Here is a 26,358-nt window from a genome sequence, read left to right on the forward strand (position 1 = left end):
CTCTAAAAGATGAGTTTTGGTCTGTTTTAATTCACAGGTCAACCGATTTTTAGCTGTGAAAATGGCCTTCTCTATTACAGTAAGATCTTGTGTGCTGTACTGCTGCAGTCCAAGGAGTGAGACTCTCAGTGTATCCCATGTCTCTTAAATAATCAGTCCTTGGTCCTCAGTTTTCAGTTGAACTGGAGGTAGTTTCTGACCGGACAAAACAGACTCTAAACAGACTAAGCAGTTTAGAAAGAGTCGATATATGAAGAGGTGGGATTTAACAAAAAATGTTTGAAATGAGAATATAGCTCTTATGGGTCTTGCCCTGGATAATATTTCTGAAATGCTGAGCCATGTGAGCCATCAAGCAGCCTTAGCTCCTCAGGCCAGGGCTTCCTGATCGTTCCAAAGTTGAGACTAAAACCTAAAGGGGAAAGAGCTTTTGCTTTTAGAACCTTTTAGATAAGGCCGTCAGATTCTGCATCATCTTTTAAATCACTGTGATGTCTTCTCTATTTATTTATTTTATTTTTGTGCTTACTTTTGTGCTACAGTTTGCTCTACTTGCTTGACTCCCAAGACCTTCTCTGTTTGGTTTGATTAATATATTTGATCAATCCTCATGTTTATCCCTTCTGCTATATCTGTTAAAGCACTTTGTAAACACCTGGTTTTAAAGGTGCTATATAAATAAAGGTACTATTATAATTAAGATTTATGGTGAAATTATAGAAAGTATCACTGTGGAATTTAATACATGTTGTGTTTTCATGGAAATGTTGGCTTTTATTTTGACGTTGAGGCTTTTGTTTTGAAATGTTAACATTTCCCATTGGGTAACGTCTTCCTGTTCTTCAAGTCTTTTTTTAAAACAAGAAAAAATGAGCCTATTTTTTGTTGTTTTTCCATTTTTGTGATTAAAACATAGAATTTTTCATTTTTTCCCCATTTTTCTTTTTCAAAAACAGAATAAATATGATAAAAAGAGTTTATTCAGACTTTTAAGGTTGGTTGCAACCAGGAAGTGGACCTGACTGAAGGTACACTGACCCCTCCTGCTCCTATTTGTCTTAAATAATCATGCACACTTCAACTAAATATGACAACATTGAAAAACATTTTATTTAACTTTTTTTCTGCTCTCTCTCATCCTGTTTTACAGACAGTGAATGAAGTGTGGATTCCGCACAAAACATTTACAAACTGAGCTCTGGATCACTGTGGAAAGTCGCTGACCATAAGAGTGGTGTTTTGCTGGTATTTCCATAAGAGTGGGGCTAAGATAAAAATGAGGCGGATATTAAAATGTATTTTCTAATTAATTTTTGCATTCAACTGTTTTGCAAAGTATGACTCTTTGGCCTTTAGGGCATGTTTTATAAAGAACTCCTCACAAAGAATAAATACAATTATGCCATAAAAATTCAGAAAATGTACAAAAAAACTAAAAAAAACCTCCCACCCTCTGCCCCTCAGCCAACACTTTGAAAGTAGTTAATGTACAAAAACAAGCTAAAACAGGCGGCAGCTGTGCAGGACCTTCTCCCACAATTAAACCCTCCTCCAGTGATTCACAGAGACTTGGTCCAAGATAAGTTCAGGATTACTCAAAACGTTTTTATCACATGTAAGGTCCCACAATTCATTTCTCTTTTCCAAGCAAAAGAGTTGATATTTACAGTCCACCTTGTGCAAAAACAAAGCAGGAAAATTTTGAAGTTTATCAACAAGCCACAGGGATTCAGTACAGCCAGATCTGGTTGATTGTTAGGAGTAATGTTCTTTGTCGTGCCATGTCGTCATCCAGGGCTTCTTTTCTGGGCTTTCCCAGTTACCCACCCCAGGGTTAGTTGCTCTCTCCTCCCGTTTGATCCGAACAGCGTTGTAACTGGGAACCTTGTCTTCATATTTGGCACGCTTGAAAAAGCCACACTGCAAAGAAAGAAAAAAAGAGAACCATTTTGTTAGTGAAGGGAAGATGATTTGGAAAACAGGACCGATAAGGCAAAAATCGCATCAGATTCTCAAGCAAGAGCTGGAATTGCAATGAATCCAGTAAGAGGTGAAGACAAGCCATCTGTGCTCCTCTTGTAAAAGGATAGATTTCTTTAGGTAGAAAGAAACTTCCATGCCAAGTGACTGCATGGGCAACAAGATAAATTAGAGAAAGTTTTTACAAAAAGACAAAACTCAGAGATGCAGAACAGCCCCCAAGATTATTTTAAACACAGCAGTCAGTAACAGTAAGTGCTTATAAGCCATCACTTCCCCCGATCATGCAGGTAAACTGTAACCATCCACACATAACAATGTGTGAAACCAGTGAGTAATAAACTCAGCAGGAAATATCAGTCAGCTTTTATTAAAGCAGTCGTGACACAGTATGAGAAATGTCCACTGCCTGACAAACACCAGAAAGCTGAACTTTAGTAGCAAAAAGGAGAAAGAGAAAAAAGTTTCATTCTCTGACGGCCTAGTCATTTTACCCTCTCTCTTTTTCAAGCATTTGGTGTCAGTTTCTCTTTTTCTGATGGGTCCTCTTTCTTTTTCCCAAAGAGTCCACACTGAGGAGAGGGACACTGTTAGAAAATATGTACAAGGTGCTGTGTATACCTACTGTTTTTATGTACATGGTACAAGATAGTGTTCTTCAAAAAAAATCCAACTTTGTGCCAGGTGTTTTTACATTAAATCATGAAAATGTTACTGTTTTATGTCTTAATAAAAGTGGTGGGGTGTCTCCCAATCTTTTGCTCTGAAGTCCTACCTTCCAGAGAAGGAAAGCCAAAAGAGCCAAAAGCATCAGTCCAAAGAGGATGGACAGCACGATGATCCAGCACGGTACTCCTGAGTACACTCCTTCTGCTCGTCTCTCTGGGAACACTGTCAGTCTCACCTGAGGAACAAGGAAAAAAAACAGCACATCTGTTTGAAAAGATAAGCTAAAGTTTTGATGTCTGTGTTGTTTAAAAATGTCACATATTTACATTTGTCTCAGCATTCTGCAGCACTGCGTTCTTTGCTGTACTGTCAACATTCAGAGAGGCCTTTACGATCACCTCCACGTGATGCAAGTCGGAATAATCCTGTTTGAAAGAAAAGAGGAACAATCACATTTAGACATTTAAAAATGTTGTCCATTATAAAATTGTGTTGTGTTGAATTCTTTTCAGTGGTTGAAAGTTGAGTATTCTTGTTGGTGCAGTTCTGTTGTTTTACCTCGATGAAGGTGCTGTTCCAGAGGCGAGAGTGCAGAGTGATCACTGCATTACTGTCCAGACCCCCCAGGGGGCACTGTATCTTCACACAGTTTGCCCCACTGTCACACGACTGTCAAAACAGAGTGGAACACAAAGTTACAGCTGGATTCCTTCTAATGGCAACAAAAGCACAATACAAACAATATAAAACAAAAGAGAATGGATTAAAAGTGTTACCAGAGTTTTAAATTTCTTCTTGTCAACTAAAAGGGAAATTGTGCCCTCATTGTTTGCATTGGAGTTATCTGCAGCTCTTCTGTTCCTGGAGTTACTTGGTTTGCTGACTGGTATCTAAAAGTAGAGAAGGAAAAGTACAACTTTAGGTCAAATGTTTTGCTTCAGTAATAAATTACAGTTTGCTCTAGCACATGTGCACAAGCAGAGAGGATGAGCAGCACATGTTTATACTGCATGTCCACTCACCTTGCCAAGGGGATTCACTTCTGATTGAGGAGAGCACTGCATGCGCTCAACTCCGGTGGAGGTGATATCCATCAGGTAGAGCAGCCACTTGCCTGTCTCTGTCTCTTTCGGCCAGTCGATGTTGAGGGTGGCGGTGCCGAAGCCTGTCAGGTGTTTTCCCAGATTAATAACCTGTAAATCAAGACAGGAGTAGTCAGATAATACTCATTCGATCTCTATTTACAAATTCTACAAAAATGTATAAGTATGTCTGTACTAGAGCTGTATTGACTAATTTTGTATCAGCAGGCTTTGATGTATACAGGAAAATCAGTTCATATGGGAAGCAAAAGTACATGCCAGTGACATGCCAGCTTCCATCGGCAGTAAAATAATAATACATTTTTATTTGGAGCTAACTTTTCACTTGTACACATTTCAAAACGCCACAGAGTGAAGTATCAAAGTCATAATGATAAAGACAAAACAACGACAGTTTTTGCCACTTTAAACCCATTTTCACCACGTTTTTGCCACTCTTAACACCTTTTTGTCACATTTAACCCATTTTTGTCACTTGCTAACAATTTTAACCCCTTTTTGCCATTTTCTCCAGTCTTTCTCACTTCTGGATCAAAGGCTGGCATGGAAACTATGGAGCAGAACTTCTACTCCAGTCTGGTCCAGTTGAGGTGTTTACATGCTACTTTAAAGCGATCCCAACCTCATTATCTAGGTGAGTGAGTCTGACTTTGAGAAATTCAAAATTAGTATGATTATGGTGGACTACTATGCTTACATGCATCTTAAAAGTCCAGTTTTAGTCAGTCTAATGCAGCAATACTTCTAACGCTTAAGTAGTCATACTGAGTGATAGATGACTGCTGTCAGGTTCAAAGATTGTAAATTATTTTACCAAAGCGTGTTTAAACGGAGAATGCTGGGTTAGGAAAGTCCAAGAACCAAAGAGAATAGGAATACATTTCCATCGTGCTGAAGAGTGAAAGCCACACAAAAAAAGATTTTCTTGAACTCACTCTGTACTGGTGTTTGACTGCACTGCCTATGTCAGTCTCAGTCTTCATGGCTGCCTCACCTTTGACCTGTCCTGTGAAGTAGAGCTGAGATGGCTGGGCTATTCTGGAAAGGCAGAAAAACACAGTGTCATGAATCAGGTGAAACGTTTGCATTTGTGAGCTTTAGCTCTATGTCAGCTTGTTTCTTACCCTGTAGCTGAGAGCTGCAGCACGATGGCCACCTTTGCCTTTGCTTTAACAGAAGCTAATTTCTGCTGGTCGCTCGTTCTGAAGGATCAAAGTTTACACAAGGTGAGGTCACATAATCAAATGTTTGAAACCACTTTGAAACAACCCTTCTTATTTAATTGCATAGCATTTCCACAATATAGATCAGTGTTATTAGGTAGATTTATGTGCATACGTTTCAGGACTAAGATCAACCTCCAGTTCTGTCGTGCCGAGAGAGATGCCCACTGTACTCAAATAAATGTAGATAGTTGCCTAGACACACAAAAGCAAAGATGTTATATTAGACTATGAGGGTCAATATGAGGAAACGGAAAAATGAAGTTAAATCTTAATAACGCTACCTGACACCTTTCTAAAAGGAGATTTTCTCTCACCTGTGCATCACGTTTGAAGGGGTTTCCGAGCTTGCAGCCAAGATTAGAACCTTCTTTGTTGGCGATACACGTTACCTGAAGTTCCTGAAATCCATTAATAATGAAATAATTATCAATCAGACCCGCAAACCTCCTCCATCTTCCAAATAAGTGTAAGACAGGAGTACAGAGAAAACAAAATCAAGCGCCCCTTTTAATGCACACTCACGAGACACTTGCCTATTCAGGTGAATGGCACATGAGCTCATGTCCACGAAGGACTGAGAGGTAATGTTAAAGGACTGGGAGGTTTATGTTTTGCTCTTTTTACTCTCTCATCACATGCAATATGTGTATATGTGTGCTGAATTATTTCTATTAAAATGTGTGGCATAGAAAATGAACACATATATTTCAATATTCAGGCAATAGTGAAATCTAAAAAGACAAATGTTATGGTCAAAAATAATGTTATTGGTTGATTCTTATTTTGTTGCATTTTCTCCTCTTTTCTCTCCAAGTTCCACACATGGACATGAAGAAATTAGCAGATAAAAGATTTTTAAAAAACATAAAACAAACAAAAAAAAAGCTGGAAGCTGGGCGTACACTGTACGATTTCCAGTTGATTCAGACAGGAATTTTGAGTCACATGATTCACTTGGAAGTCAGGCCCACTTTCAGCCTGGTCGTGCGTTGTTGTGGGACACAACACTAGACCACAGCCCAACAAGCTGCCCCCTGAGCGGTTTGATGAATTTGTGGCATGTTTGATATTTTGGTGGTGCAACTGCACACCCTCCCACAGAGACAGCAGCCCTACGAGCAGAATCCTCAACTTTTTTCTTCACTTGTAAACTAACTGACAGCATCTTAAATCACAATGAAAGGAATGTCTTTTTGATGTGCCTTCCCCAAATATAATAAAGGAGATAAATGAACAGGAAACAGGCCTACCTGCAAATCTCCAGCTGAATATTTGTTATCATTTAGCAGCTAGTTGTGTTTGCTGGTAATGCTGTTTATGTGTGTATAGGGGAGAGGTGGTGAGATTGGTTCTATCACTGTTTTTAGCTCTTTGATTTGAAAATGAGACATTAGTTATGACTTCAACCTCCATCTGTGAAACTTTTCAAAGGAAACTCCACTGACATTTGTTACAATCTGTCCCAGCTTCACTTGTACATTGTGAGCACTCAGGTAGTGCATGACAATTGGATTGTACAGTGGCTGTCACTTATTAAACCTGCTGAGAAAACAGCACAGATTTGGGTATAGAAATCATCTTAAGACAGGGTCCATGTGTGATTTATGAAACTTACATATTTGGCCAATCACAGCATATGACTGGCTAGTTGTAGATAATTGCAGCGCTGAAAACATTCCCCATTTAAATAACGCCGCTATGAATTCACAGTTCATTCTGCCTCGCCCCAAGAGTTTTACATAAAGAGGTACGTAATATGGAAAAAAAATGCCTCCCTTATTAGGTTTGTTTTGTTGGCTTGAAATAGCACAGTGTACACCTGACTTAAAGGTGACCAAAGGAATTTTCAGTTTGAAAGTAACAGAGAGAGAGTGACTCACATTAGCTGGCACTCTGTAAGCAGCATAGTTAAGAGAGCGTGGGAAGGAGGCATTCAAAAAGGCCTCGTGTGCATCATCTCCATTCAGGTTTGTCACTTGGACCTCCAGGACGATGTCTTTCTGGTTACTGAGAGAGATCACCGGCACACCATTTTCCCTTAAGAGCATAAAAACAGACAGTTGTGAGCCAAAAGGCTAACTTGCTGTCAGAAACAGTTCTAAGAAATAAACTAAGACAATGATATACAAAGAAATCATAGGGATACTAAAAAGTACAATATCAAAATATAGTTCTCATGTATCTGTACCATAACTGTGTGTCTATTTTTCACCTCTTGCTCCTACATTTTGAAATACATATCAGTAATCTCTGCTCCTTCTGCTTTAGAAACATTCTATTTGCTTCTTCTGCCTGACTTCTTCTGAGATAATTGCTTAATTATTTTTCCTTTACAAGCAGTCAGAAAAGTTCAGATTTAATCTAATTTCAATTAATTTGTCAGTGGGAGCCAGTATTGTCATTATCATTGATGCCATTCTCAGTTGATTTTTATTTTATTTAAAAAATGTTATTTGGATGCTCTAATTTCCATTCATTCATCCATTGACCATACAGCCAAGGTTTAGGCTTAACGAAAGACCCTGTCAGCTATAGACAATTGTGTTTGTGGTCATAATTTAGCATCACACAGATGCTAAAAACTGCAAGTTTCTAACAGCAACTAGGCCACTCACTCTCAGGTTAAAATCCACTAATAAACATGGACACATGTTGGCTCAGACACGAAGCTGAACCGTAAACTTAGTTTTGAAAAAAGCCACAAAGAAAATGTTATAATTGAGCCAAATGACTGAGAATACCTTGTGTGTTTTCTATTGCTGTTAAAGATTTACTTGTAGTTAATCTCAAAGTTTCTGTCGTATTTTGTTATTAATTGCACTTTATTTAATGCATATCAAAATTCAACTATTTTGCATGAAAAACCATTTATGTGTCATTTTGGATTTATCTACAGTCTTAAAGTAAGGGTAATTGACCTCCTGTTTGAATTCAGACCTGCTTTAATAGGTAGATCAAATATTTTAACATTAACCTAACCACAGTGGAAAAACATTTGTTTTGGATCACAAAGGAAATCAGTGATCCGTAAAAAGGTTATTGTTTGATAACATAAGGAGAGGATGATCTTTGAGTTGTCCACTGAGCTCTCTGTGAGTTTTTTAAGTGAAATGAGACATTAAGGAGCAGTGGTAGACTTATTTCACATCACTTTGATCACAGCTTAATGTGATTAATTGACAGACCTATTGTCATTTTTTGGCACTCCTGCCTGCCTCTGCTTAAGTTATACTAAAGCAAAAAGGTGTGTGTATGTGTGTATTCCCTTACAGTTTTAAGGGAGTGAAGGTGCCACCCTCTGTTGGTCTGTGACCGTAGCGATATTTCACCTGCAAGTTGCTCCGACAAACATTGTCACTGCCACATCCCTCCTTTAGGAAATGCAACTGCAATCACATTCACAATCACAACATCAACATCACATAGATACAGTGGGAGCAATTATAAATCCACAGCACATGTAAAAGTGACAGCTGCTCTTACTACAATGATCAATCAATCAAAACAATATTTTGACATAACCATGACTAGAAAATTAGCCTGATGTCATAAAAATAAACCACATATTAATGGCAGCCATACTTCATTCATGATAACCAGGAATAAATACCAAAGATCGAATTGTTGCCGGTTCATTTGCATCTAGGACAGGAGCCAGTGGCGAAGTTAAGCTCTGTCTGCGTTTTCGTTTGGATTCCTGGATCTCCACAGATACATCCACTGGGATCGCATGCAGCTTGTCTTGAATAGTTTCCTGCAGAATAACGACATGGCACAGCTTTACACACCAATAACAACAACTGACTTAGATAAAAAGAAGAAGCGGCAAGTATGCATCATTACCTCCTCTACCACAAGCTGACGTGCAAAGCACACCTGCCTTTTGCTTTCCATGGCAGTGGCTCCTTTGTACTCATAGTCAGAGGAATCAGCAAAAATGGCTCTTGGTTTAAGACCTTTTTCTTTTAAGTCAGCGTCGGCTTTGAGGGAGTATTCCACGTCTAGATGAGAAGAAGACAAAGTATACAAGAGCATAAAGAACAAAGAAATCAGAGGCAGAAGAAATTATCTCTTTTTAACTGTGTAATTTGTTTATTCTCTACATGGTTTGCTGTTATCTATCAATCTATTATTCAGATATTTCAATAAAGGAAAACAGAGAGGTTGGCTTACTAAATTTAGGTGCATAGCTCTTTGGGATGGCTGTGTACTTGAGGCATACATTGACATCCAAGCTGAAGACAGAAAACAGCTCATCCAGTCAGACACAAAGATTAAAACTCTTCAACAGACAGGATCTTGCATCAACTTTGTTCATATTTAAAAAAAAAAATGTTACCAGAAATTTCTGCCACAGCTCTTCTTACTGAAGTTGATTTCTTTGGGGGAAAAAGTGACTTTCTTCTCGATGCTGATAACTGGACGGGTTCTGAAAGAACAGAAAGAAGTGAGTATCTTTATTTAATTCTTTATTTGAAAAAAATATATATTTTTATTACCCCACAATGCACAAGTGTTACTACAAGACTATTCTTAAAACATCATGTGAGTTTATAAAAAGAAAAGGAACTAAAAATGCTGTTTATTTCATTGTCTTTTTGCCACGTGACTCTTGGAGACTGCTTTTTTTTAAGTAATACTGGTTTAATGTTCATCACTAATTCACTCTTTAATATCAGATGAAGTCTGGTCTTGATGTTTTTACATTCTCAGTCAAGTAAGTCGAAGTCCCTGCAAAGTGAAACCCAAACTATGTGTCTTAATACACTAGATATTTTGGAAAAAGGCTGCTGTAAACATGTAAAAACCCTGAGATCTAGGTGTGAATGTATTTTTGATTTAGGCTTAGTTTTATTTGAGCAGGGCAGATATATGAGCCCAGGGCATCACCAGTCTTAATGAGGAATTACCCTGCTGCCCTAACTGACATAAAATCCCTGAGTACTTCATTTCAGTACAGCCTGTTGTTATCTGATATCACTGTCTTCATTGAAAGCTGACAACCAGCAACACGCTGTGTTTTTGTCCATTGTGGCGGTGGCCTATGGGTCACTAAAAGCATCATAACAAAGAGATTCGTGCCAGAAAACAGTAAATGTAATTCTCATCTGTCTCTGCTTTTAGACCCCCCCAAGCTGGCTTCTTTTTCCCACGGGCTGACTCCTCCATATTTCTGGAGAATCCTGGTACAAATTCTATAAAAATCTGGACTATTAGAGAAAATAGAAATCTTTCCTAATACAAGTCCATATGGGACGTAAACATCATAGTGAGCAAATTCTCAACCTTGATAGAGATGTTTGGAGGGGGAGAAATACTATTTTGCTCACCTGAAGACAAATACGGAGTCGGAGAGGGATCCAACAGCAAGGTCTGGGTACGAGTTCTTATCCAGGTCCATATTGCCCGCCAAAGAGTAACCAAACAGTTGGACTCCTGGCTGGCCTGAAAGAACCTACAAAACAAAACAAAACACACACATTCAATAATCCTAGGAGCTTTTTTGTCAGATTACCATAAAAAAGTAGAAATCCATACTGTGTTAAATGCTCACATTTCACATAAGCGCATTTTCAACATGAAGCTGAAGGACTCAAGTATGTCAAACTAATTTGAAATATTCATGCATACTAAGAAAATTCCACACATGTCATTGAAGAACAGTCCACAAAACTCGGAAAAATAATCCAGCAGGATTAAGGCTATCAGAAAGGATAAGATCTACCGTTAGTCTTGTTCAAAACTTTTGAGAAGGATTTGATACAAAACAATACATCCGGATTATCCTGATCACAGCAGAAGGCTGGTTTCAAGATGGGGAGTATGAAATTTGTGGACTAAGTGGATTATATTAGACATTTTGTGAATACATTTCACACTATGGTGTTGTTTTCATTCAATGAAGCAGTAGTTTTGCCCCCCAAATATACTATCTACATCTAATGACTTCATTCAAGTAACATTGAGGATCTTTCCTTTTCTGGATTTTGGGGCCCCCTGTGGACAAGGTTTGTAGCATGTATTCCCCCTTAAGGCTCTTGTTACGTCTCATTTTTTTTTTATGGAATAAAAGTGTGCTAAATTATATGATTGATCGTGGTTATATATTTCATTTGCTGTATGACAAACCTGTGAAGCTTCTGTAGATTTAAGTCCTGTGGCTGATCCATGGTAGATGAAGACCTTTCCAGCGCCATCATCCTCATAAGGAGCTCCCACTGCAAAATCTGACAGCCACAGAGACAACAATGACCTCACAATGAAAAGACATAGATATATCTACAATTCCTTTAAGGATAAGGATATGCACACAAACAAAATTTTCAGCCTAACCTTGGTAACCATCCAGGTTGATGTCTCCCAGGTTTTCTACTGCCAGGCCAAACATGGAGTCCTTGGGTCCGTCTATTCTGGTGGGTACGATTTTATTCCATTTCCCATTCTTGTTGACATAGACATAGACAGCTCCTCCAATTTCTCCGTTCTTCTCAAAGTACTGAGGTGCTCCCACCACAATGTCCTGCCACCTAATGATGACATTTCTGTGAGTAAGAAGCACTTTTAAATGCAGAAGTTACAGATTGTTTATGTCAGCCATACCCGTCTCCGTTGAGATCCAATACAGTCAGATCGTAGCCAAAGGACGAGGCCAGTCCTTCTCCTTCCAGAGTGTACTCTTCTAGCAAGATGTTTCCTGAATCACCTTTTTTCAGCAGCACCACCGCACCACTGTGATTTGCTCTTGGAGCTCCTGCCACTACTGTCAGCCTGCCTTCCCTGTTGGTCAGTTTTGTCCCAGAGTCCAAAGAGAAGCCTGCGAGACAGAGTCAGACAAGAGCTTGACTACATAACAGCAATATTTTCATACAGTGGAGTACAACGGAGTGCTGGATTATGACTGGCGTGAGCAAACAGGGGTTTACCCAGGTAGCTGTTGGTAGGCGCAGGGACCAGGTCAGGGTCTTTTTCGTTCTCATCTCCGACCTCAAAAGGACCATCATCATAGATGCCAAGTTCTAAAAGGGTATCATTTTTTTGTTCCAAGCGTACAATACCTAAAAAAGACAAATAAGGACATAAAAGTGAACACAGGCTTTAAATAAAATCATTTAAAAACTTATGACAATAATCTTGATGGGGGTAATGCTGAACATGACTGTAAAGCAGTACAGGTGCATCTCAAAAACTTAAAATATCATGAAAAAGTTCAATATTTTTTGTCACTCTTTTCTGAAAGTGAAACACATATATAACAGGGTTCTTTCTTTATTTTGGCCCACTCAATTAAAGTGAGTAATTACTTGAAAAAAAAAAGTTTTTTCAAGTTAGACAATAAATATTTGAAATCTCCTCCATGGTTTTACAAAATTGAGAAAAAAATAAAGCAATCAATACTTGCCACATCAGTATATGTCTGATATTTAATAAGCTATAGGCCATACTTTTCCCTAAGTACTAGTTTTAATGGTCATATATTAGATTACCTTTCCAGTTGTATGCCCCTGGAGCCCCAAAGATTAGGTAGTGGTACTGCTTGTCAAATGTGGCAGAAAGCCCCTGCTGGCAGGACCCAAACATCTCATGGCCTCTGGGGCGGCTGTCACAGAAATGCCAGTTATCTCCCTCTTCATTTGAGTACGGATCAATAGTAAGGTCTTGATCAAACACAACGCAGCGGCCAATAATGTCACGGTTTTCAATGGGGGTCCTCACATTGCTCCGACGCTGGTAGCGGTGGGCACAGGTCTACCAGGGAAACAGAAACAAGCAGGCAAGTTGAAGTGATGTTGGTTTAATCAAAGAATATAATATGTTATCAAAAGGCTTTGAAGACTTAATCCAATATCAAATCAAGTTTAGGCTTTTTTTTGCTGGTTGGAAAAAAATCAACTAAATTCAAATAAGCTAAGGGGGATTCATCCAAAAGTAACTTGCAGATGAAATGATATTATAAACAAAGATGAGTTGCAGATCTCAATGATCCAGTTAATTCAGAGCTTCATCTCATATTACTCATCAAACTGGACTACCAACTTGCTTGAAAGCCTTGAGAAAAAAAACATGGCATGATTCAAAACCCCATGTTGTTCCTTTAAAGGTTTCTGGTTGGACAATACGAAGGCCTGAAACTTGGGAATAAATAAATTCAAATCAAATTATCTACAAACAATAAAGTCAATAAAATATCATCAAATTTTAATTTACTCACAATTTTAAATCATTATGTTGGAAAAGTCTCTACCAGAGAATTTTGAGGATATTTTAGCGTATGATAAACCAGTAATCTAAAATTGTTACTAATTTAATTTTTGTTGATCAATATATCCATTTATCCACTTTAACTTTTAGCTGAGCAATTAGGTTTGTAGAATCAAAACAAAACTCTTCACTCTGATGGTTAAAATCAAACACAGTGACACACGTACCACAACCTTTCCTCCCGGCCCCTGACTATTGACTGTAACGCCCATCCACTGGTTCTCTTTGCTTTCTGTTTTTGTATCCTCTAAATGGAAGAAAAAAGACACAGAGACAAAATATTGGCGCAAATACTCAAAGAAAAGGTGTGTAGATGTATAAAACCAATCATAGAAATGCAAAGATATCCCACCATTATTGTCAAAGTTAACTCTGTCACAGCCTGCTGATGTAGAGCTCATGTCACAGCTGTAGAGTCCTCCAGTCACTTTAGATGTTTGACCACTCAGGGCTTTTGCTCTCGGGGCTCCAACCAGCAGTCTGCAATACAAGCATTAATTAATCTATTAAAAGTTTAATGCAGATCAATCAGATGTACACCACTCACATAATCCATCAATGTTGTTTTACAGTGAGTTATGCCTCCTATGTCGGCCTTCTGACATGATTAGAATTACTGCATTTAACCTACTTTATGCTATGCTTTCCATTTACTTATCATTATTTAAATATTTGTTTGATTTTGCATTGTTATGCATTTTGTTTCATCTTTATTTTTTATTAACTTATTTTATTAAACAATGCTGTTTGTCACTTTTTATCTTATACATACAAAAATAACAAAATTATAACCATTATTTTTAAAGTACTTATAAAAGTTACATATCTACAGAAGAGCTGCACTCAAGGACCCACATGGAAAAAAGGACCCTGCTGTCAAAAATACACAGAAATTTGAATTGTTTTCATCATTACAGCCAAACACAATAGACCAAACCACAAGTGTTATTAGCAAAAGACCTTGGTATGAACCATTCACATGGATTTAATTACAATTTTAGGTAGTTTGAGTGAACCTAATTTTAATAATCTCAGAGCAGACTGGCCATCAGCACTTAAATGCAATTTAACTGGTCTTTTTTAAACTTATGTTGCTGTAGTTTGTTTTTATGGAAACATTTTTAGAGTTTTACTGTCTTACTTTTTCCTTCTTTTATCGTTAACTTTGGACATCCTACTTCTTGCTCTAACCTTGTGTTTGAATTGGGGGTGGTGTTGCTGGTTATTTTCATTGATTTTCTGCTTATATAAAGTGCAAGGTATTATCTTTTGTTCTTACTGAACCTAATAACAGTAAGCATTATAATTAAGTTTGAAAAAGGCTCAAGCAGCAGCATTCTTCTATTATATGAGCCACCAGAAAAAAAGAAGCGTTGTGGCATTTCTTCCAGATTGCAGATTATATCATCACACATTCCAGTCTACTGTCACACAGCAGCCATATTCACGTACAAGCACATCCTCCACCAAACTGATGTTCCATGTCCTCACGGTACAAATGAGTCAAAGACCTCTTTCAAACGCCTGCTGTGCTTGACTGAACCAAGTCCTCTATCTCTCATTTTATGCACAGAGGCACAGAAGCTGCCTTTGTGAACTAGGACAAGGGCAAATGCCACACCCAAGTCGTGGATGGGCACTCAGTTCACAGGGTTCCCAACAAAGTAAATCAAAGATGTCATCCCTTGAACTGATGCTTTGTGGAGGTCTACTGTGCAGAGCAGGGCACAAACATACACAAATACTATCAGAAGCCCCTCCCCAATCGCTCCTCTTTCTCTCAGTATTTTCAAGGAGTTCGATCTGGCTTGTCACGACCTTCCGAGTTAATGTTGTACAGCATACTGTCTTCACTAGATCAGATTAGGAAAAGCCATTTTAACTGGAACACAAAGAATCCTCAGATACAGACAAACAACATCTGGGAGGGAGTTTACCGAGACATACTGTAGGCAGAGTGAGGAGCCGAGATCTAATGTGATCAGCATGTCAGGAGAGCAGACCTCACTAACTGCATGTGGGAGAGATTTTAAAAACTACTTTAGAGTGTGTAAATCATCATAAATATTGGTTGAAGCAGGCTTGATGAGGATAAGCAGAAGCTTTTAAAGCATGGCTTGCTAGAGGTCTTAGTCGGACCTGTAAATGGGTTTTAAGGATACTCAAAATAAAAGAAAATGTCTACATTATAAAATGCTTCACAATAAGCTAACACCACGGGAGCATGGCGAACTTTGTTTGTTTATCCCATAGTAACCCTCAGATTGGTTTGGCCTTGTTTCAAAACCGTATCGCTATAATTTGTGAAGTTATCCCACCAATTAAGTGTCCAATCTATTTTTTTTCAAACTACAATGGGAGCACGACACCAGTCATTTAATAACACACAGTCTGAAGAGGAGCTTTGCAATACTTCACGCTAGTAAAAATATAAACACATACATTCACCCTGAATGAAACAGATAGGACATGCGCTTGTGTGACAAGTCTGACGTCAGATAGATGTCTCGTGACTTGATGGTAAATCCGTGGTTGGAACATTTCCACTACTGTTATTTCCTGAGACACAGGAAGTCAAGAGGATAAATGGAAAAGCTGTGCCAATGCATTCTGAAAAAGGGGACTTTGGTTCTCAGGTCACTGCTGCACTGATAAAGAAAGGATGATATATTTTAATATTTATTCAGGGCCTTTAGCTAAGCTGTGTCCTTTTGGGGAAATGCAACAAAGAAGTAGCACTGACACAGCAACACAGGTATGATTTTTTTTGACAGATTGTAGTTGCAAATCAACTAGCAACATGTTAAAAAAAATGCAAAAGTTCAAAAATTGCAGTTCTTAATCATTTTCACTTGAGGCTGGCTGCAAAATCCAATGAATCCCAACTAAAGATTATATCAAATGCTACTTTTACAGAAGAAATAAACATATTCATAGTTTAGAACAGTTTTGGTTGCCATAGCTCATTTATTTGTAAAACTGTATGGATTGCGATTTTTTTCTGTAACTTACTGGTTAAACCTTATAAGCACTGATACGCAAATTTGCATAGTTTTGGGAGTTACTGGGTTGTCAAATGGTTAGGCGTGTTGCATCTTGAGGAGGATAAAGGCCAACCCAAGCCTCACATCTTTGTTAAGAGATGAAACCTTTCCAATATGGCAGCCGCCATCATTGGGCTTCAAAACTCTTTACATACCAGTGAGTGACATCATTGAGACTATGTCCATGTTTTATATAGCTTATACCGCAAACCAAGCAGTAACACTGCTGTTCCTCGTGTGCCCACTTGAGACTACAAAAGCAAAAGAATACCCCTTTGGTTCCATGTTTTAATGCCTTTTTCCTACAGCACTGGGAAGTAACATTTTTACAGCCTTGTTCAAACTCAGATATACAGCGCAGTGGCCATGCCTTTGCGAAGTTCCAAGTGCCTACTGTGAAAGTAAAATGGTTGATCAAGAAGAGGGGCTGGTGTATTTTCTTTGGTACAACTGTTATGTACAAAGGCTGACCGTTAGGTTTAATGACCTTTACATTTGACCTCCAAAATACAAACAGTTCATCCTTGTGTGAGAGTAAGCATACAGTATGTGCAAAGTTTGAAAATTTCCCTCAAAGCATTCTTGAGATATTGCATTCACAAGCAAAAAATCTCCTGGTAGACGGCTGCATTGACTCTGGACTTGATAAAGCACAGAGGACCAACACCAGCAGAGGATATGGCACCCCAAACCATACGATGTTGTCACTAGGAACACGACACTTATAGCCCATTTCCTGGACAGAACTGTGTGGTAGCTCATAATACACTGACTCCAGCCTGTATCCCCTACTAGTGAAGTTCCTCTGAAGTCTTAAATCTGCTTTGTTTGACAATCCTCTGAAGGCTGAGCTCAACGTCATAGCCAACCTCCGATGAATATGCTTTGATACAGCCCCCTACAATAGCCTGCCCTTACAGCAATGACTCTCTGTGGCTTTCTGTCAGTGATTATCTTCTGGACAACTGTCAAATCAGCAGTCTTCACCATGATTGTGGTTATGTGCACTGAACCAGAGAGAGACAAAGAAAATGAGGACTCTGGGCCTTTGTGTGTGTTTGACTAGAGCTCTTTTTAGGACTTAATAACTGACAAGAAATTTAATATAATAATATATATTATTCTAATATAATATATAATTTAATATAATTTTTGAGAGATGTTTTAAAGTATTATTTTTCTGAGCTGTACTCTATAATCATCAAAATTAAAATGAAATTATCTTTGAAATATTTCTCTTTGTGTGTGATAAATCTAGAACAACTTTTTAAATTAAAGTGAAAAATTAACTTTTTCATGATATTCTAATTTTTGAGATGCACCTGTAGATCATTCCTGAGCCTAAACAAACATTTGTGCAATGTTTGAAGGAAATCTCTGAAAGTATTCTGAAGATATCATGTTCACAAGAATGGCCTGGAAAGCAAAGGATGAACATGAGGCCCAATTACCTTGATATTTGACATGATTTCCAAAATCTGATCATTTTAATTCATCCTTGGGTGCCTCCGGCCTCGGCTATCGCTAGTGCTGTAGCTGAGCTGAGTAGTGGTAAAAACAATACAGGTTTAATTTTTTAAAACTTATCTGCTTTAACCATATTATGGCTAAGAGTTCACAATAATTAGGCACAATAGGGGAAGTGGCTGATGAGACTTGGCATTGGACACATCCTCCATTAGCCTGAAGTTAGTTGGAGTGAGCATATCCGGTGGGGAATGTCATCATAAAATCTTCTACAGATACCAATAGATGAAGTCACCAAGTTTACATCCATCCATCTATGCTGCAAAGACATGATCACAATTATAAGGTCTACTTATCATAGTTCTAACACTGGGACTAATCTAATTTAATCTCTTAATTGAGACTAATCTCAATCCTTTTATCTCAATTACTACACTATTCTGATAATTTGCCATGGAAAAGTGACATGATGTGTCAAGGCCTGATGCTGTGATAAGGCTGACATACTGTCTCCCTGACAGTGACCCAACTGTTTATCTAATCGTTCACCACCAGCAGAGGAAACCCCAACACACAAGCTTAGTCTGCAGGAAGGACAAAGACAAACAGAGAGATAGAGAGTGACTCTAAAAACACACTGACAGCGACACACAGCCAGGCACTCCCACCACAGCATGACAAGGATCTGTACAGAGTGATCATTAGAGACAGAGAGAGGCGTCCCACTGAAGTAGGGATGGGACTAAACATTCATTTTGCAATATATCAATGTCCTGACTCCTGAAGACATATTTAATCCCTGGTGCTGAATATTGATATTACATCAATTTCCCTGCCAATTTTACTCAGCGTGTCAGCACCTCTTAAGGCAATCCTTAGAGGAGGGTGAAGCTTTTAATGGCTGAAACAGACACAAATTGCAGCAAATACAATCATCCAACACTTAACATTTTAATAGAGATTTTACATAATTCAGTTAGTCAGATAGCAGTATGTAGCATTATACCACTGTCATGCAATATATGCATTATTATTAACAACATAGCAGTTTGTTTGTGCTAGAAGACTTTACCCAGCCTATTTGCTTCAACTATAAGACCCATCTGGTGGCTGTTGCATTTCTTTAAAGAACCTTTTTTTCTGTCTCTCTAAAGCTTGGCATGTAATGTGCGATTTTGGGCTGTTCCGGACAAAAGACAACCAGTGGTGGTGATATCATTGGTTATGGCTCTGAAAAGGTGGTCAAATGTTGCACTGTGCAACAGGTCGACAGAGTCATGGTCTTGCGACCAAAGATAGCCTGGGATAAAGATCTGACAATGTCAGAAATAAAGGATGACCATCTCACAATGAGACTGCTACAACCTACACCAACTAACCATCCAAGAGGAATGCAGCAAGAAAAGACGTAACCATAAAAGCGACACTAGCGCTAACAAACAAACAAGTTAGCATTAAAATTGTGTGTGATGACCCTTCACTGAAGATACGCTCCCACGATCGTCAGGGGAGGCAAACCTGGCCTTAAAGGGGACATATTTTACCCTTTTAAGACAAGTTTACATTGGTCTCAGAGGTCCCCAAAACATGCCTGTGAAGTCTGTTACTGAAAAAAACTCCAGTATAAGATTTTTGCATTTCTAAAAAACCCTGTTTAAGCCCTGCTCAGAACGAGCTGTTTCTGTGTCTGTTACTTAGCTGTCTGACTCCGCCCCTGACTCTGCCCCTCTTGGGAAATAGGTGTGGCTCTCCTGGTCCTCAGCTGAGAGGAGGATCAAGAGAGGAGGGCAGAGCTTTCTTTCAAGCGGGGAGGGCCAACTGAACCTGGGGGTGGGGCAAACTCCCCATATGACATCACAAGGGGAAAATCTGAGAATGGCTTGTTTCAGCACCCCTTTTTCTGAAAGCTGGTGAAAAAGGTGGTGGTGGTGGTGGTGGGGGGGGGGTGTTCTGGTACTTGAGGGGATTGTGGACAGGCCAGGGTCACATATTTTTGTTAGAAAAGCCTGAAAAAAGCTATTTTTGCATGATATGTCCCCTTTAAATCAGGCTTAAAATCATTTATTGTGTGGCCAGCCTAAGGTTGAGATGTTGTACTGGATATTGTCAGTGCTGGGATTATATATAGCCCTCAACTTGGGGCCTCATGCCTATCAATAAATCACAGCAGTGAAGATACTCCCTCTCATGTGATATTGCTTAATCTTAGAATCACTGTATGACAATTTTATTTGTCCACGTGTTGCAAACCCTTTCATGAGTTACCATGCAATTTCAACACCTTAGAAAGCAGTTTTCTCGTTTTTGCTTAGCAACACATCAAGTATAGGCGTTCACTTCCAAATGTATTCCAGATTCAGAGGTTTATATCATGTGTTACCCAACTTCTCTCCCAACATCAGCAGGCTGGAGTCTGACAGCTTGTATTTGGTGCCCAGATGTAAATCTGATTCATGTTCCTTTCTGCATTCCTTCAGCATAACTATTTCTTTTTGGAAGGCTATTTTTTTATCTTTTGATGTTAGGTAACCTCAAACAACCTGAAAGGAAGAGCTACCTTACACTTTGAAGTCCTTACACTTACTTTAATCATTTAATTGTCTAGAAACAGCCTAATATTGACATTACAGAGATACACACACCACACTTTTTTCCAAGAGCTTAAACTTCTTTAAACCCTCAGTCTGACTCCTCCCTCCTCTTCACACTCAAGCTTTCCCTCTTCATTTGATGATAGCAGCAGTCCTATCTGGTAATTATGACCAACCATGGAATGCTGCACAAACAAAAACATGGACATGCATATTTATATGGTCACATCTTCCCCTGATTCTCCTGCAGGTACACACAGCATTTGTCACTGGAGGACTACAAAAAATCTTTTTTTTCATGCATGGCTTGTAAAGGATTGTGTCTGAGAGCTCACACCCAGCAGTAGGGAGCAAGCACACGCCTACTTCATCACACATGTTGCTGCAATCTATGTTAACCAACTCAAGAGAAGAAAATCCAACTCAGCACATAAAGCCTATCAATCAATCCACTCTCCTTTTTGTCCGCCCTCAGGTTAGGAATGTATCAGACTGAGCTCTCTGACGCTTTTCCAAGTCACTGACAACACAGCAATGCCTTGGTGCTCAGCAACAGCACGCTTCAGCAGTGTTAGAACACACCGAACACGCACGAACACACAACTGCGCACAAGCACAGAGTCCACGGTGGGAGCACATTCCACCTCTTTAACAGCAGGTCGAGCACCGTCACCTTCAAAACAAACATGGCTGCCTGCTCGGACATGCACACATACATTCAAACCTGTGCTATAAGCAAACAAATGCAGGTTATGTTTAAAGCTCAACAATGCTGGTAGGAGAGAAGACTGTCATGCATCAGACTTTATAAAAATCTATTAAAGTACCTCCAAAATAAATGTTTGACACCAGATTAATCAGAGCAACATGAGGGTAGATCAATGATGTTTATCATGTATACAGACCTTGAGTGGGTATATTTCCCTCTCCATAGTCCTTTTAATGAAATCTGCATATGTTAAGAATCATAATTTATCTTTTCTCCAGTGTCTACACTTTTTTTCTTTTTCAGTTCCTACAAACTGAACTGTCTCTTATCTTGTATTCATTTTTACAACCTGAAGCAGGGGGGACTCTACCGTGACTTTGGTCTTGTGCTCATCACCATGTGTCCCTCATTTAGACACAGCCTAAAACTAGGCCACAAACTAATACTATGTGTGTGTAGCGGTGCTGCAGCACTAACAGAGTGTAAATAAGTAAGGAAACTCTTCGGAGAGGTTGAAACATGTAAATGTTTAATAACTCAGAGTCTTGATACTTCAGGATATCTGGCATTACATGAAAATACTGTCATGACCCTTTAGGTGTTAGTACTATAAACTACAACCATAATTGTAAATTGTAAAACACTGCTGTTCTTCGAGTGTTTACTTGAGGCTGGCAACAGAGGAACTGGAAGTCACATTCATACCCTATATCAATGATTGTCAACTGGCGGCCCGGGGGCAACATCAGGCCCGCCAAGGCTTTCCATCCGGCCCCTACAAGACTTTTAAAACCAGAAAAAGTACAGAGGAAAAACATGTTTAGAATTTAATATTTAGTAGGGCTGGATATTGCTAAGAACCTCACGATTCAATTCAATTTTGATTCTTTAGGTTGCGATTTAATTCAATATTGATTCGATATTGATTTAAATGCTTTGATGTTGATTCAGTAAGAAGTAGAAATACACAAATGACCTGTTGACAATTTTTAATAATTAATTTCATGCCCATGTGAACATATGTGGAAGGTCACCTCAAAATTTTTTGCAATAAAACATCTGAAAATAAAAATTTGCACAATAATGACTTACTTGTGCATCAGGAGTACAAAAGTAAAAAACATGTCAGTTCAGTATAAACACTGAAAAAGTAAAGTGCATGTAAACTTTAATAATATTTCTTTCCTCTTGGAAAATGTGATAAACCTCACATAACATGGTTATGGTTGGTTGTTGTTTGGTCGAGTGCGACATCTGTCCATACAACGTGAATCACACGCACAATGACCCCCACTGGCCAGGAGGTGAATCGATTCAGAGGATTTGCTGAATCGATATTGAATTGAGGGGGGTAATATTGCGATGCATCGATTAATCGATATTTTTACCCACCCCTAATATTTAGGGTATGTTATTAAAACAATCCCTGTAGGCTATAAAACCGTAGCTTAATGCTTGATCCATTTTATAGAAATCCATTAGTAATTATTAGTGAATATGATGCATTGTAAACATATACTCATTAAATCTGCCTTTTCCACATCAACTCTCCCCTTTAGGTACTTGAAGAGTTCTTTTTTTCCTGCCAGGAAACCACAAAAACAGTCTGTTGACATGTCCGTTTTTCCCACCAATCACAACACAGCATCTTAGCATCAAACCCAGTGATGGGCCACATGCCAGCCTCAGAAATATGTAGCCAAAATATTGCAATTGTCCCCTAGTGGCAGTTGCAGTTTAGACGACTGGAATTATCCCTGCCAAAGGCAAAACGATATTTATTCTTTAAAGGAAAGCAAAAGAATTAAACAACAATGTGTTTATTTGACTAAAACATCTATTCAATTTTGTTTTTTGTGAAGTCTGGCCCCTTCGGCATCTTCCAAGAAAAGGCTGGCCCTTGTGCACATGTAGTTGCAGACCCCTGCCCTATATCAAAATGCTCAGTTTTACAATAGAAAATAAATGTTTACACCCTGGCTCAAATAACAATTTTGGTTGGGATAGTTGATGTTTTCTGGCCACACTCAGTATTGAAGGTGATTTTTTTTTTCAACTCATCCATTTTTGTTTTGGGGCTGCACAGCGGTGCAGGGGCCTCACGGGTCCCTGGTTCACTTCCTGGTCAGGGCCTCTCTGTGTGGAGCTGTTCTCCCCGTGCATGCTTGGGTTCTCTCCCGGTACTCTGGCTTCCTCCCACCACCAAAAACATGCTCATTAGGTTGACTGGTGACTCTAAATTGGCCGTAGGTGTGAATGTGTGCGTGCCTGGTTGTCTGTCTCTATGTGTCCACCCTGCAATTGACCGGCGACCAGTCCAGGGTGTACCCTGCTTCTCACCCAATGACAGCTGGGATAGGCTCCAGCCCCCTGTGACCCCAAACATGATAAGTGGTATAGAAAATGGATGGATGGATTTTTGTTTTGAGAAGGAAACAAGTTATGTGTTATTAGTGGCATATCTGATTCAACTACAAGCCAACATGGAATAGTATGTCAGGAGGCTTAAAACCCGCCTCAGCTCCATCTCTTTGTCTGTTTCATGGTTGATCCAAGGTTGGTCTGATATGACGCTTCCAATCTGGCCACAAATTGGGATTGACTTCAGAGGCCCTCTTTAATAACCAAATGGCTGACATCATTCAGGCTTTGTCCAATATTTTGTACAGCCTATGGGTGGTACAAGATGGAAATGCCAGCTTTCCCATATTCAAGCACTGGATATATGAACAGTCTATCTGGCGTCAGTCTATCTGTCCAGTGTGAGCCGTATTTATGAGGAAAAATCTCCAGCCTTCTTTAGGTAGTCAATCATATCACTCACTGTAAATATTTTCTAAAGAAACCTGCAAAAGTTTACAATGGCACCACAGCACTTGTACTCTGTAGAAGTACCTTAAGATTCAAAAAAAGGAAAACTTTGGTTTTTGGAAATTACTGAGTTATTTTTAAATCAGTACTGTAAAAACTTTCTGCTTTTTATGCTACTTAATATTTGTATATGATATATGATTCATGTATTATATTATAATCACAATCACAAATTATGATATTATCCAATGCACATTTTTACCAAATCATTCAGCATTACTACACAGAAATAATCAGATACACAGGCATCAGGTCTGTTTCATAACCTCCAAAAACACCTCACAGGAGCTTTAACATTGACAGGATTTAATTTATAGGGCACAAAGAAACATATTAGTAGCAGGAAAACAAAGAGATTCCATAAGCTCACTGTGTCAGTGAAACCCAGGATTGAGTGTTGATTGGCTGGAACTGATGACATCTGGCCAATCAGATTGTGTTGTATGCAGGATATTGTGAGACTGTGAATAGTGAAAATAAAGGCAGAGGGGAAGACCCACTTTGCAGTGCAGCCAAATAGTGCACTTTTTTGATCATGTCGATTATTTGTAAAATAGATGCTGATACTGCCAAATATCAGCTTTAATAATTAGCCAGGCCAGTAATTGGTCAACCCCTAAATAATGATATTGTTTTTACACTGAACTATTTTTCCAGTATACTATGACAGCATGGCAACTTTTTACTTACATTACTTATTGAGAAAAGGGCTTTTGGGTATTCTGCACCCTCAGGCTGGAATCTGTTACAGAATGACTTAAAGCTCAAGGAACTGGTTTCCTTAAATGTTTTTAAATCTAAAATGAAAGACATGGAGGCAGATTCTATGGGATGTCGATGTTTTAGCTCGGCTGTTTGAACAATTGATTCCCAGATATGACTCATAGATGGTTTAAATCCAAAATGTTGTGCTTTGTAAATTGTACTTTGTCTCTCTTTGTATATCCGTCTGTAACTTTGTGTTTTTGCTGCTGCCTGTCTTGGCCAGGTCTTCTTTGAAAAGGGGTTTTTAATCTCAGTGGGACCAACCTGGTTAAATAAAGGTTGAATAAAAAAAAATAGGTAAACTGTGTTTCTGTAATAACATACTGCTTCTTGCCCCAGTGATTATAACACAACACAGCCATTAAAAGTTGGATCAATGACAAACACGCATCCAGTAAGTCTGACTTTTTCAAACTAGTGAGTACTTGATGGCAGTAAGCCTTTGTGATGAGAGACAAATTCCTCTGATTCAATGCCAATCCAAATGGCAACAGTGATTCAATGGCATGTTTGGACCTAAATGTGTGTGACTCGGTTGGTTTCACTTTAAACCTTTCTGGGAGAGTCACAAATGTTAAACCTGAGTGCACGGGGGGGGTAGCTGTTGAAGTACAATAAAACTCTATAAATAAGTAACCTGGAGGGCAAGACTCACCTAAGGTTAGCAACAGGTTGGTCCGTGGTTAAACCCACATGAATTAAAAAAGTAAGCACGTTGTTTTAAGCAGCCAAAGGAAAAGCTTTTCTGTGTCTTTAGTGTGTGCGACATACCTGAGCTCAAATGATTACCTAGCGTGTCGCACCCTAGTGTCATTTTACAGTCTGAATGGTGTCTGAAGTTCTTAAAATGGGTTCAGAGAGGCTATTTCAACACGAGTACCTGCTCTGGCCGTATAAAATAAAGCTAAAGTCGTCTACAGTGCTGTGACATTTTAATTACATGCTAACAAAAGGTATTTTCATGGCATGCGTAGCTTCAAAACAATAAAATCTTTGTGGCTCTTACATTCTTTTATCCTCCGGTTGAAGCTGCCGGTGCATTGCCAGAGAGAAGCCGAACAAGCTACCCGGGTCCCCGCTCTTCTTCAGGACATTCTCGGTGTCCAGGTTGAAAGCCGACAGAAGCCCACATCCCGATAGAAAGGCGAGCAGCCACAGTCCACAGGTGGGCCCGCTGACCTCCATGAAAAACAAATAAATAAAGACTCGCTTACACGTCCGGAGGTGAGTCCTATCTGCGGGAGATGTGAGTGTGACTGGCTGACTGATGGAAGACTCAGTCCTGTCCACTTTACTTACACAGGCAGCCCCTCCCACTGGCCACCCCTGGCACACTCTCAACACTATCCCACCACACCTAACACAGCCAGGAGATCTAACCCATACTGTCATTTTGGCTGTTAAAGATTGTGAGCCGTTTGTCAGTTTGGAGAAATTTAGTGCTGAAACCTAATGAGGTCAATGGTGTTGCCTCAGGCAGTGTCAAAACACATTTGCTACAATTTAGTGGTCCTCCAGGGTGTACATTTGCAGCTACTGACAGTAGATTTCTATGTTAAACTCGGGGGAAACCTGTTAATCCCTGTAGACAGGGGGTAATAAAAATAGGTTTGAGTCCCCTAAGAGGGGAGATGCACAAAACTGCGAGCCACCCAAATGTACCATGCTCTCATT

The 26,358-nt window shown here is 39.1% G+C and overlaps 1 protein-coding gene across 3 annotated transcripts; it reads right to left on the reverse strand.

Moving 5' to 3' along the window:
* Positions 1 to 1,097: 1,097 nt before the first annotated feature.
* LOC121520086 (integrin alpha-6-like) lies at positions 1,098 to 25,952 on the reverse strand. 3 transcript variants are annotated; one of them, XM_041803340.1, is made up of 26 exons: positions 25,691 to 25,952; positions 13,590 to 13,717; positions 13,405 to 13,484; positions 12,463 to 12,724; positions 11,902 to 12,033; positions 11,579 to 11,792; positions 11,312 to 11,505; positions 11,108 to 11,205; positions 10,309 to 10,433; positions 9,318 to 9,407; positions 9,152 to 9,213; positions 8,822 to 8,979; positions 8,589 to 8,732; positions 8,249 to 8,364; positions 6,859 to 7,015; positions 5,293 to 5,376; positions 5,091 to 5,170; positions 4,877 to 4,954; positions 4,688 to 4,790; positions 3,672 to 3,842; positions 3,426 to 3,539; positions 3,208 to 3,318; positions 2,976 to 3,074; positions 2,756 to 2,884; positions 2,475 to 2,552; positions 1,784 to 1,920 (listed from the first exon to the last, which is right to left on the reverse strand). In XM_041803340.1, the coding sequence occupies exons 1-25, from the start codon at positions 25,867 to 25,869 to the stop codon at positions 2,487 to 2,489; spliced, it is 3,174 nt and encodes a 1,057-aa protein (XP_041659274.1). In that variant the 5' UTR covers positions 25,870 to 25,952; the 3' UTR covers positions 1,784 to 1,920; positions 2,475 to 2,486. The 3 variants fall into 3 exon arrangements, with proteins under 3 accessions (XP_041659271.1, XP_041659274.1, XP_041659273.1); XM_041803339.1 differs by having other exon boundaries at positions 2,475 to 2,567; XM_041803337.1 differs by lacking the exon at positions 2,475 to 2,552 and having other exon boundaries at positions 1,098 to 1,920.
* Between the last annotated feature and the right edge of the window lie 406 nt (positions 25,953 to 26,358).

This window comes from Cheilinus undulatus, linkage group 13 (genome assembly GCF_018320785.1).
Source record: "Cheilinus undulatus linkage group 13, ASM1832078v1, whole genome shotgun sequence".
NCBI classification, from domain to species: Eukaryota; Metazoa; Chordata; class Actinopteri; order Labriformes; family Labridae; genus Cheilinus; species Cheilinus undulatus.

Bases quoted from the DNA above. Each gene is read 5' to 3' on its own strand.
- LOC121520086 (XM_041803337.1), bottom strand. From the start codon at position 25,869: ATGGAGGTCAGCGGGCCCACCTGTGGACTGTGGCTGCTCGCCTTTCTA. The intron at 13,485-13,589 runs GTGGGATATCTT...TCTTCCATTTAG, and splicing joins AGTTAACTTTGACAATAATG to AGGATACAAAAACAGAAAGC. The intron at 2,885-2,975 runs GTAAATATGTGA...CTTGTTCCTCAG, and splicing joins TGCAGAATGCTGAGACAAAT to GTGAGACTGACAGTGTTCCC.